This window comes from Hermetia illucens, chromosome 5, assembly GCF_905115235.1.
Source record: "Hermetia illucens chromosome 5, iHerIll2.2.curated.20191125, whole genome shotgun sequence".
NCBI classification, from domain to species: domain Eukaryota; kingdom Metazoa; phylum Arthropoda; class Insecta; order Diptera; family Stratiomyidae; genus Hermetia; species Hermetia illucens.
In genome coordinates this window covers 38,476,495-38,489,150 of record NC_051853.1, presented here as the reverse complement: position 1 = coordinate 38,489,150, position 12,656 = coordinate 38,476,495, and the positions used below count along the sequence as shown (strand labels likewise).

Below are 12,656 nucleotides of genomic sequence, written 5' to 3'. Positions count from 1 at the left end.
CAAGAAATAAGGGTACATACACGAATCCTTGGTCCTCCAAGAAAAAAAATCAGGTGATAATCATCTGGATTCTTATCTTAGTTTTTTGTAGATTACCATTGGGAGACTGACCTCTTTTCAAAGGTAGGAAATTAAAAGTGAAAACTATCCTGGCACCGAGGGAGATATATCGCTTGTAGAAAGTAATCCAATGAGACCTGGGTTCAACACTGGCATCACAGATAAAATATCGCCACTAGAATCTTTTAATTTTAAAGAAAAATAGGCTCTTTTCAAAAAATACAGGTTCAGCGAAATTTCTTGAGTTAAAAAATTGGAATCTCTGTATTTACCGAAATTGGGCATCACAGGTGCGGTAAAATGATATAAAAAGCATTGAGTTGGTCGGAATGCAATCCTAGTTGATTAATGTCGAAGTTGTTTTGAGGACCAGATTCAAAAGATAGGTAACGAGTACTGAGGTTGGCGCAAGGATATAGTAATACAAGGGGGAATTCAACTAATAGGCAGGGGTACTTATGGAAAAGAAGAAAAACGGGCAGAAGTAAAAAGAAATACTAAACGGTACTGACAAACCAAGAGGGCACTTGCTCATGGGGAACTAAAATCGATTACAGAGGATGGTAAGAAACTTTATCGTCGGAGTGGGCTGAACGATTTTTCAAACACTCGAGGGATATTAATTTAAGGAAAATATAAAAAAAAAAACAATCAGAAGAAATACAGCTAACTGAAAAAAACGTATAGAATACTAGACTCACAGAGGAAACGGTTTAGTGCATGAAGAATGTTCGATTTCAATCAAGACACTTTCGTAGCCAAATCGAAGCGTAATCTCCCCGTACGAACCGCTGGATAAGGTTGGCGACGGTAGTAGCCAGCATCGGGCAGTACATATTCACATATCAGCGAACTCTTTTTGGTAAAACCTATTTCGAATAGATCAGGAATACAGCCTCAGACATGGGCCGAAAACAGCGAAACATGGAATACTCTATTGATTCTTATAATATTCGAAAGCTAGATTCCACAGGGATAATTCGAAAATAATACACGTAATTTATAGTAGTCAAAACAACTTGATTATGACGTTAAAGGTTCTGTTTTATATTAACGGAAAAAACAACGAAAGCAGGACTTGGGAGTCGTCTTCATTGTGAGCAATAAATTTAAGTCACTTGTCATGAACTCAGAGGCTATGCCTCAGTCGACTTCATACACTCATCCCTAGAATTTCTGCCAAAACATATCGAGAAAGGTTGAAACTATAAACAAATGAACTTCAAATTCGGGTGGGAGTGCCATTGCAGCCTAGATTTCGGAACCTAGTTCCTAGAGTTCTGATGCTAATATTTTATCATTGAATTCATCACAGTAGGTTTGAATAATGCAAACGAATGTTGGAGGGGGCGGGGGGTGGGGGAGCGGAGGGATATCCAATGGACTGGTTTTTAGGACTCCTTTATTTGGAAAGGAGAATATGTCATTCATGATTTTACGTACATAAATCGATTAGGAATTCGGTCTAAAATTTCATTATATTATAATTAATCTCAAATATCAGCTTGAAAGAAAACACTTTGCCACTGGAAAAATTAATTGACATTGACATTCACGTTTCGTAAATGGCCACGTTCAATCCCACGTTCCAAAGAGAAGCACTGAGAAAAAGCAAACCCGTATTTTAATATCAAAAATTGCCACCATGGGGGGGGGGGGCGGAGTTGAAGAGGACGGTGACATGTTCCGAAAGCCATCTTGCTGCTTAAATCTGGCCTCGCACATTCGTCAAGGTCAGCCTAGTCAGCCCCATTAGTGTGATGGGAATACCAAATTCTTCTATGGCCGTGTGCCGTTTAATCCCGACTATGCTATTATAGGCGGTCTTGAAATCGATGAAAAGGTGATACAACTCATGGTTGCAATACAACAGCTTTCCCATGATTTGTTGCAAAGACAGGATGAGCATCGCATTGTATACGTAGGTAAAATTTCCATGTCTAGTGCAGTTGTTCCCCGTACTTGTTTACAGCCCTGTTGATTTTCCCAGGCCGTACCGTTTTTCAGGTGATTGAGGCTTCAAGATGGAGTGATTATTTCACCCGGGAGCACCATGCCACCGTAACGGAAGTGATTCGTTCCTGCATTGGCCGTATATGGCGTATATATTCTGATATTCATCAAGACAGAGTTCATTTTACGCTTGGTCAATATGGTTGAAAGTGGTCCTGTTTGACTAGACCCACATTTGTTTGTGCATCCCTTTCTCCCACAATTTAATGTAACACCGCTATCTGGATGATCATTGCTTATTTTCTGCTGGCCATGGGAGCCAACGTATTGCTTGAATACGGGTTCCGTTCCTACTTTGCTGTTAGAATCTCCAAGTATGATTTTGCTATTATACCGCAGGTAGGCTTCGAGGGTACACTGTTTCACTGTCTCTTAGAAGGTGCCTTTCTCGGACTATGCAGCCTCCTCTATAGATGAATTAGCGTGAATGAGCCTTATGTTCCGAAATTGGTTTCGCAAGCACATTCTGCTATGTTTCCAAAGCTAATATGTAGCAACAAGGTTCAGTTTTGACTGACTAAGAATCCCAGTCCGGTAAGGTTGCTTTTCTAGATAAAGGCCCCCCGCCAACCACCAACCAGCTAGTAGGCTGGAGGCTCTTACTCTTATTCATTCTTCTTCGCCTCTAGTTTTCCATTAAGCAGTGATCACCACGTGATCACCACGTGAAGATAAAGATATGGTTTGGTAGTAAAGCTGTTGGTGTTGGTTCATTGATTTAAACAACAGCGGCGGTTTCTAAAATGCTTGCCTGTAATCAGTTCTAACGGAAACGCCTCATAGTTAGAAATATAATATTAATGCATGGTGAATGTAGGTATCACACGATCGAGAGGAAAAACTATAGTAGAATACCAACGCTTTTTAAGGTTTTGATCAAATCTATCGACAATCCGTCTGTTAGTCTGCCACATGAAATTTTCTCAGAAAAGGTTGTATCAATTAACACCAAATTTGGTGGAAAGGTAAGGATTTTGAAAGCCACGCATGCAGTGAGTTGTACCGGTCTATATGAAATTTAAGGGGATCTCCATGTATGCAAAAGTTTTTTTTATCGAATATAGTCATATGGGGGATGAAATGAAAGGTTTCGATTAGTATTTTCCAAATCAGGACCTTGTTTTGAAGCCGATTGCGAAATGGGGGAAGGATGGTCATACAGATATCACTTAAATAAAAAGGCCATTCTCAGAAACTACCCAACTGAAAAATCTTAAAAAAAATCATCTATATGACGTCTAGGCTCCGAAATACTCCATATCGATATCTGCCAAAATATAGCTAATAAAAGTATATTAACTTATTTTTTAAATTTATTGTTAAACTCCTTAATTCATCGTAGGCCCAGGCAGCCTGCAGAAAACTTTGGTAGAAATTCCTACTATTATAACAAAGTTATAAGTCAATAGGTCAAAATTTCCCCTTTGCGTCAAATTGTTACTCCCTAAGAGCTCAGTATAGGGCGTGACAACACATCGTAGCACATTGGATGAAGTTTTCCCTATTTCAGATATTAAGCTGCCGTAACATTCTGACAAACTACGGACTACTCTCCTAATATAAAGTAAAATTGCTACGAGCATTTCTACTTATTCGTAATTCTTGGGTATTTGAAAACTTTCTGAGTGAGAAGAAAAAGGGAAAAGTCGCTAAGATTTTAAAGAATGCCGTTAGTTTCGAGTATGACAGATAGAAGGGTATTTGTATATTTCCTACTATAGTAAAAATAATGGATAAAATAATATTGGAAAGTATAAACTAGCACTTCGAAAGGTTCATCGACAGAGAGTAAACTGTCTCTCACTGAAAATCCTTTTATACTCACCATGTTAACAGCGTTGGAACTATTGTGGAGCAATGTGCGGAGTTTTGATCATTGCTCCACCTTTTGTTCATTGACTTTAACAGCCTGAAGAGGGAGTTTGTCTGTAAGGTTCCACGAATGAAGGGCACAGGAAGAGGAAAAAATAATAACTTTTGTCAGAGCAGCACATAATGTCGCATGCATCTTGTCACCGATGTTTTTTTCTAGCTTCTTTGTCTGGAAGGCGTGGTGTGGCTCAATAAACTACGCCATATAGGTTTCTCTTCGGGTTATGGAGCCTGACCTTATGACTTTGGATTCTGGAGTAGAAGGCAAGAAGTGTCGGACTAAAGATAAACACTTATTAATCAACCTTTTTAGTCTGGCTGGTCACGGCATTTTTTTTATTTGTATTGATGATCAGAATGTAGAAAGCGTCGATTAGTTTGTAGATCTTGGTTGTATCTTCCGACAGCACTAAAACAGCCTCCACTATTTTGTCAAAAATCTGAGAAAATTAAAGCTTTTTCGTGCCAGTACTCTTTATGTCCACTATATAAAAGCATGACATAAGAAGTGACTACCACTGTCACTCAAATGTCAAAAACGTTCATAAACTCATCTCTGGGTACTGGGCAGCGAAGCAAAACCTACAGTCACAAAATCTGTGGGCAATCCTAGCGAATGCTCACCACACGCAAGCTGAGCTTGAAGAGGTACTTTAGCCTGAAATAACAATTTAAAAACTTCGCCATATATATGCTAGTATATGCAGGTGCTCGTGGACATGTTGATAAAAAGCCGGAAGTGACATTGTATGTGTCGCACATTGAGAAAGGGTTATAACTCCATTACTGGCTGTGCCATGCAATGGAACCCATTATCATAAGTCGGATGAATGATCACTATATGACGCATAACACCGTGGGAAGAATTCGAGTTTTGTCTGAAGTCGTGGGGTGAGCTGGATTACTTTGCCAGAAGGCGACAACAATGACGCGAAGGTGCGTTTGACGTGCTATGCCCCATATAGTGCTTTATGGCAATCATATGTATATTTATTTGCTGTCTTCATTCATAACTAGATATATCTTTTTAGAAGTATTACTGCTATTAACACATCATTATTAGTGAATCTACTTGGGGTGGGAAATTTGCTAATTCAGTTTATCTGTTTGTTTTTTGAAGGAATTGTTTTTAAATTTGATAGGTTCCCCATGCGCCTAGATTTTTTGGGTTTCTATTTCTTTGATTGCTGCTGGTTGTTTTCTGTTTGTGCGCGTTTATTTCTTAGTTTATGCACTTGCTACCAAAATTTAAATACAGCATTTTCCACAATAAATCAAATCACCCTGGCCATTGCAACCGCTATGTTTCGGTAGAAACATCGAATTGCAGTCTTCATTGCTTCCAATGCTTGAAAATACATGCTTCGATTTTTTCTCGGTACTTTATCAGCAGGAGTGATCCTGTTTCAGGTATTTTTACGATAGCATTTCCCTTCACATTTTTGATCAGGAGCAGCCCTAATTCGGCCTACAGGACAGAGACATTTTCCTGTAGTTTAGTATTTTTTCTCAGTTTTCCGCCCTTATTATATCATCTATGATTTCATATATCTTATTTTAAAATATGCAATTTGAATTCGTTCAAACATATCCAGTTTAAATTATTCTTAATATCTGGAAAAGGCAAATTAAGCCAAGTCAACGATTTGGAAAATCCACATTCAAGCATAACTTACCTTTCTAAAAATTCTAAAGAAATGCGTCTATGAGGAGATAAAAGAATCAATTTTTGTTTGTTTCAACATAAGAAAATATTTATCTTTTGCAATCAAATCAAAATTGAAAAACTTTCATATTATTTACCTTTAAAAGTAAGAATTCGGTTGTTAAACAGAAGTTTATCCTTTTCATTTCAGATAACACCATAACATGGTAAGCTGGTTCAGAATCGTCTCCGAGATAATAATAAACTTTCAGAATTTGTAATAATAATCGAACGAGACTTCGTTTGAATAGTGGCAGAGTGCATCCCCACATTGGTGCCGTTCAAATTACTCATGTGGACAATATGTGAATCTGGAGCTGCAACACCCAGAAATACAAGTACCAGGACTTACTTTAACTTCACCGTCAGCTTACACCCACAGCAGCAGTAATGCCATATCTTCGTGGTCGTATTTCTGTCGATTTTATCATCGTTTAAAACCCTTCATGATTTGCTGTTATGACACTCGATGACTCGAGGTGGATATAAAATCGAAGCAGGATTCGTTCTACTCCCGGAGTCATAAAAGAGACAGTGCTTAAATTTCAACGCTCTCGGAACCGTTTTTACCAAAGACCTAAAACGCAGTAGGTTTGCCACTTAGTATAATACATACTCCAGGAAGTGTGGATGCCGTCCTGTTTGAGGAAGACATATTCTGTATGGTTTTCTAGTCCAGGGAGAACTAGGATGCACTTGTGTGTTTATAAATTGTTAGCTTCACTTCGTTTAGCCTGAGCGTATCTATACTGTCGTGGCGAATCTACAGATGCTGCTAAGCCAAGCGAAAGATGGTGGTGATGTTGCATGGATATCATCATTTAAAGAGCTGGAGTATGGCATATATTCTACCGTTCGGGCAAAATCGGTGATACAAAAGAAGCTGCCACTGCAACCACAACTTGTTTGAAATCCTGCAATATATGACGAAAATGGTTTTGAAAAGTGAACATGTATGAATGTTCAAGTGTGTCTATGTGTGTAAAACGTAACACCCCGTCAGTGCACAAGTAGGAAATAACGTGTGTAAACAAATAACCCCTTTTGGTAATTTTCCCACGTATGCTTTTCAGTGTAGAGTTTCCGTATTATTGCATGTGAAAAGTGTTCAATGCAGAAAAAGTGCGAGAAAAATATAAAAATTTCAGTGAAATGCAATAAAAGTTTCTAAATTGTGTATAGTTGGTTCGCGTGTCCAAATTAAGTGTTAGTGATAAAGCGCTAATGTAAAAAATTTACTTTTTTAACGTTAGATAGTTTAGGTAGTGATCGAAATAAAGTTTGACATCGAAACAATCATAATGGATTGCCTATGCAGACCATCGAGGATTACATCCGTCCGCATTGTTCTTTTAGATGAAACGGACTTTATTTATGAAATTAAGGTAGGTGGTCTTTCATTAAATATATATATATACATATGAAATAATATTAGCTTCGCCAGTAAAGCAAATGTGAATTTCTAAAGGATGCGCTCACCGTTTGAAATGGTACTTTTTCATCAACCTACTCCCTCTCGCCCATGAAATGAAGTAACATTTTGAGTTATTTGATGAAAACTTGGGAAATTATAAAAATATAAAGAAATGTATTATATTATCCAAAAAGGGTTTTCATTGCTACTAGGTTTTCACATTACAATTAAATATTGCTGCTACTATTTTATTTTTACACTACTACACCGAATTTTGGCGTGGATCCTCAGATGGGGCTTAATCGTCAAACTCGCTTTGACACAATCGCTGTCACTTCCTGGCTATGTTCTTCAATTAATCTCATAACTACCCCCGCAATTTATGTTTCCCTTTAATTAATGTTTACTATGTGCTTATATGGTAAACCACTGGATGGAGGTGAGACGAAAGTTTATTTTTGAAGTACTCTTCGCGAACCCCGAGATTTACTTCCACTCTCCGAACCCAAGGCTATGCCGGTCCTACCACGGCCTACAGCTTGGGTCCTCTGATTCTGTCTCTTTCTCGAGTTTTAAGCTTGAGGTAAGCAATTTATTTGCTCCTCCTTCTGAGGACAATATGTAATAAAGAATTTGTTTTCTGTACATTGTCTTCATGAAATAAATAAAGATTGTCTTCCGAGGAAGCGACTGACGTTCAATTGATATGTAATTGCCCTATGCGTATCCCACGATACATTGAAAGTAAATAGGGTTTAAAAACTCGACAAACGACAATGGTGAACCGAATGGCAAGCCACATCAGGAGCTAGCTTGGAAATATCAACTCTAAGATCAGGTATCAGCGAACCAAGATAAGCCGATTCACAATGGCCAATGGACTCCAGTTTATGAAAAAGGCAATAACATTTCCTGCGCAGACGATAAATCATTCCTGCAAGACGTCCACAATATGGTATATACCGTCGTTGGGAGAAAAAACTAGGCGCGTGCAAAAGGCAGAAGTCAGCTTTAATGAAGTACTCCTGAAGCTCAAAAACTTCTTAGGAAGAAGATGGTAGGGATTTTGACGGAATAGTACGCTCAATGGACATATGTCAGCTGTATGCTCCTCATTGCCTATTAGCTGAACCAACTTCTTCGCATTATACACTAGTCTCATCTTCAAATCCTGAAGAAGAGAATTTACCTAATCAATCCTACACATAAACTACATTTTATCAGATCTATTTTGGTCAGTAAGCCCAACTATGCGGTAACCTTGCAACTGGGAAGGACGGCCGAAGTGAAGAAGTTGAAGTCATTATTTCACTTAGAACATGGAGCAGTTCGTATCTGACAAGAACTGCCTCTTTTCACAGACAAAGAAACCGATTAGAGATTCCTGCTCAACATCAGAGTCGAGATTTTTTATATTTTCACTAAACAAACCCTAGCATCATCATAGAAGATCTCCCAGGTGTACAACGAACAAGAAGGCTTCGTCTTCTTCTCCAGTCTTTGTCCTGCCAGACAACACACTTAGGTCAAAAACACTTTCGAGGTTGTGGTTGCGGAGGATTTCCAAGGACCGCAACCATCCCTCCTTTCGGTCTTATATATTTTTTGTCGTTTTTTTTTTTGTAGTAATGGAGCATAAACCTTTAATAAAAGTCCCGAGGGTCGAACTTTACCATGACTCTTAGTCGTATTTACATTTTCAATAATTGAACTTAAATGTGTCGGAAACTTTGTTAGATCAGAATGCAGAGTTACTCTTGGAAGAATAATTTCTATGAACCCAAAATGTTGACTCCATTTCTTTCACCATTCACCATTTCAGAAGATAAAACTCTGAAGAAGGAGACAGTTGGTCCCCGAAATACGTATTTGTATAGATTAGAAACTTTTAGCCAATAAAAAGAAAAAATATCTTCCAAGGCAATCTTTCATTTTAAGACTTCGCCTAACAAACTAACTCCTAATTCAAACCAGTAAGAAAACATTCCTAATATAAGATGTAATGAAGATTGCATTTAAGACTTGCACCACTGAGCGATGCAATCCAAAATATAGTCGATCTTGAGATAAAAGTTATGCGTCGGACGAAAAATAAGCAGCGAATAAAATTGGTAGCTCAGGAGCCGCATACCTCGCAACTCGGATGTTGCAAACAAAGGAGGGGAAAATCAATGCTACTCCATCTGCCACCAATGCACTGGAGATACGATCCTCGTACTTCTCCCTTTTCTTGGGATCCACTGGTGTATGAAGTAGAGTGAGGAGCGGCCTCATTCCTGCCATTTTCTAAAATGAAATTTGATAAGGCATGCTCTACCTTTAAGCCTAGGTAAGCATTGAATTTTTACGGGACATAAACCTGACTTGCGGCGGATGGGGCTTTTCAGTCCAGGTCGTAGATGTGTTCTGCATTTGTTATAGAGATTTTACACTTAAGTAACAGTTCCAAGGTAGAAGGCGGCGTGATTTTATCACTTTTCACTCAGTTGTTTTTAACTTATTGCCTGTTTGCATAAGCTAGAACGCAGAAGTGTTATAGAAACACGGCACACGACACATAAAAGATGCATCGAATGCACTGCGAACTTGACTCGACCCCAAATTGAATAGTTCACTTTGTTGTCTAGCCTCTACTTTTACTGGGTATATGGTCTGACGTAGACATCAGATGCTTTTTTTCAGGTTTGAAGCAAAGAAGACTCGTTCAACTTCTTCCGTCAGAAGAACAATCCCAAAAAGCAACAGGTGAATGCTAAAAGTGCTCTCCAAGTACCAAGTGTCAGTGACTCCTCTGCTAATACCTTAAAACCCAAAAGCAGACAATTCCTTCAATTACGACATTTCATATTAATGTACCGCAACTACTGATATCGCTAAAGGACAAGAGGCTAAAAGTGACCCTAAAAAACACGATGGGTGATATAACCGCCATCTTTGCGGAATCCACAGAGGAACTTGCCAAATTTCTGTCGCTCATAAAAGAGCAAGGACTTAGTGCCACCACAAGATCCCCTCCATCTCTTAAAACTCACTCCATATTTATCCGCGATCTCCAGAGGGAACCTGACCTTGAAGCAATTATGGTCGAATTAACTTGATACCCCTTCAGATTGTGGGTGTCCAACTTCTAAAGAAATGGTAGCCAGACGGGAAGCTGCCAAAGCCCGGAAGACAATTGAGAAATCTTCAGTCAACCAAACAGTAGCTCAACTTTCACAGAGTTTGACCACCCCAGCCATGTCATATGCGTAGGCTGCTTAGAAATCACTTCAAAAGCAGCCAATCAAGCAAACACGAAGCAACAAAACAGGGGTTTCCGGAGATTGGTCAAGCTCTCGCTTCTGCATCCAGCACGAGCAATTCGCTGCAATTAAACGTATCCTTAACCTATGTAGTGGAGTATTGTCACACTTAACTCCGGGTCCCTGATCTCACACAACCAATTGTTAATCGATATCCTGAAGGCAGACTTCTATTGTATTTCGGAGACTCACTTTAAATACAAGCATGACGTTAACCTCATCGGATATAACATTATTCGGAACGATAAGAATTCAGGTGCTGCCCTCCTAATCCGAAAAAAACTATGTTTTGGAGGAAGTTGCATTCATGAACCTGCAAACTTCTACGGTTGCAACGGCAATAATTAAAACTACCGATGGTAGACGAATTTTGGTAGTCTCTATCTGCATTAAATGTGATTCTAAAACTGAGCAATTCGGCCATGACTTGCAAGCCCAGATAGAGTCAAACCACCTTCTCGAGGGCGATTTCAACTCGAGGCGCACCTCCTATGGCGACAAGGCAGTCAATATAAGTAGGAAGACCATAGTAAAAACGATCCATGACGCTTTTTCGCTCACCAATATTGAGATGATTTTGCCAGATACACCGTCAAGATCGAGTAGTCAGTCTGTCGTCGACTACCTTCTGCTGTCTGATGAAACCAGGGTTGCACTTGAGTTCCAACTTTCTTAGTTCTCTCAGCCAAGTCCTAACAACTATCATATAAGATCTTCCGCCCACACAGGTTACCAACCAAATTCAAGTCAGACTTAGGCCTCATCTGAATTTGAAAAAGTCGTCATAAGGCGAAACTTGTTCGATAAAGAAATCGACGAAGCAATAATTGTAGCCATTGAAGGGTCAACTTGTGATACACAAAGAGATTCCTGGCTCAAGCCAATAGTTATGGAGCTTTTTGCTGATGAAAAAGCTGAAAGGATTTTTTATTTCCTCATTAATCATCACCAAGTTCGTCACCATGCTTAAGCTCGTAGTTTCGATCATAGAATAAGTTCTGCAAAACTCATGTCGCGATTCCACATACTTGTTGACTGGGTTTAGTTTCAGATATCAGATATTAGTCTTGGCGGTCGGGACCATAAATGACGCCAATAACGCCAATTTTTCCAAGCTTCCTAATTTTCGTCATACATCTGCTTTTTCCTTTGCGAATTACCTATGGAAGGGATGAATAACGAAAACTTCACACCGATTCCCTCAGCTGCCACCAAGAAGATACATAAACGTATCGACCGGCTATCACAGAGTAGCAAGTGATTGCAAGTCACTGCCTGAAGCCATTTGCAGCTCGCTCTTTGAATTTATTGAAGTACTCAACCCTTGTGATGATAGTCATCAACCCTGAACTCCCTTATTGAAGTCGGATCCCTCCTATTCCTTTATAATCTGTCTCGAATCATATGTCAGGATTAACAATGCCAATATTGTTTCATTATATAAAAAGATCGTCTTTTTCGCTATGTGGCTCCAAAAAAAGACAAACAAAAAGTACTTTTCATATCGTTTGCTCTGACTGGAACTTGCGCCGAAGATATTTCTTCATTACATAGAAATATTGCAATTCATTTTAGCAAATATATTCCACTTTTGTTTTTGTAGACTCCAAATGTTTTCCTGCCTATTTGCAAATGTTAATAAAAGGCCACCTCAAACTTTGCTCCTTCTGATCTCTCCTTCCTGAAGAAGAATCCTCATTTCTGTTAAGGCTTGGAATGTCAGCTTCTTCTATAAAATTTGTATAAGGACACATACATATACATATACCACTCATCCTTTCAGATTTTTGGTACTCGGGAAAGGAAGCATTGTTCGGATTATTGTCCTAATTTATAGCTTGGTTACTCCGCCGCATCCTTCATTCAACCATTTGTTACACTCATAACCTGAAAATGGAATTCGGCTTTCAAGAGTTTACCATGCTTTTCAGTGTATGTATGTGTGTGTACATATTATGATTCTCAAGTCCGAGAAGACTTCATTTCATAAAGGCGCATAAATTTTCCGCTTTGAAAGTTTCCTTAACCAAGGATGGCATTATGAATATCTAGAGGAAAGATGTGTAGCTGAGGCTCCAATTGTATATTTCGGCTGGTTCCTAACAATCGAGATCCTTAAAATCGCTGGGCATCAGGTGCTGGAAACATCGTATGTGCATTATCCTTCGAGGCTATAAATTTTTAAATCCTAAAGATTAGTGGATTTCCGTGTAGTAACCTGATACGGATGATTTGAATATGAATAACTCTTATACTTACTTTTTCCTATCGGAAATGGAAGAAAAAAAAT

At 38.9% G+C, this 12,656-nt stretch overlaps 1 protein-coding gene across 5 annotated transcripts in view; it reads left to right on the top strand.

Moving 5' to 3' along the window:
* Positions 1-12,656, top strand: part of LOC119657758 (band 4.1-like protein 4) — a 350,940-nt gene that overhangs the window by 184,758 nt on the left and 153,526 nt on the right. For all 5 annotated transcript variants that reach the window (XM_038064818.1, XM_038064816.1, XM_038064815.1 and 2 more), the window contains exon 5: positions 5,802-7,035. In XM_038064818.1, the coding sequence (XP_037920746.1) occupies positions 6,952-7,035 (84 nt within the window). In that variant the 5' untranslated portion in view covers positions 5,802-6,951. The remainder of the gene's footprint in view (positions 1-5,801; positions 7,036-12,656) is intronic.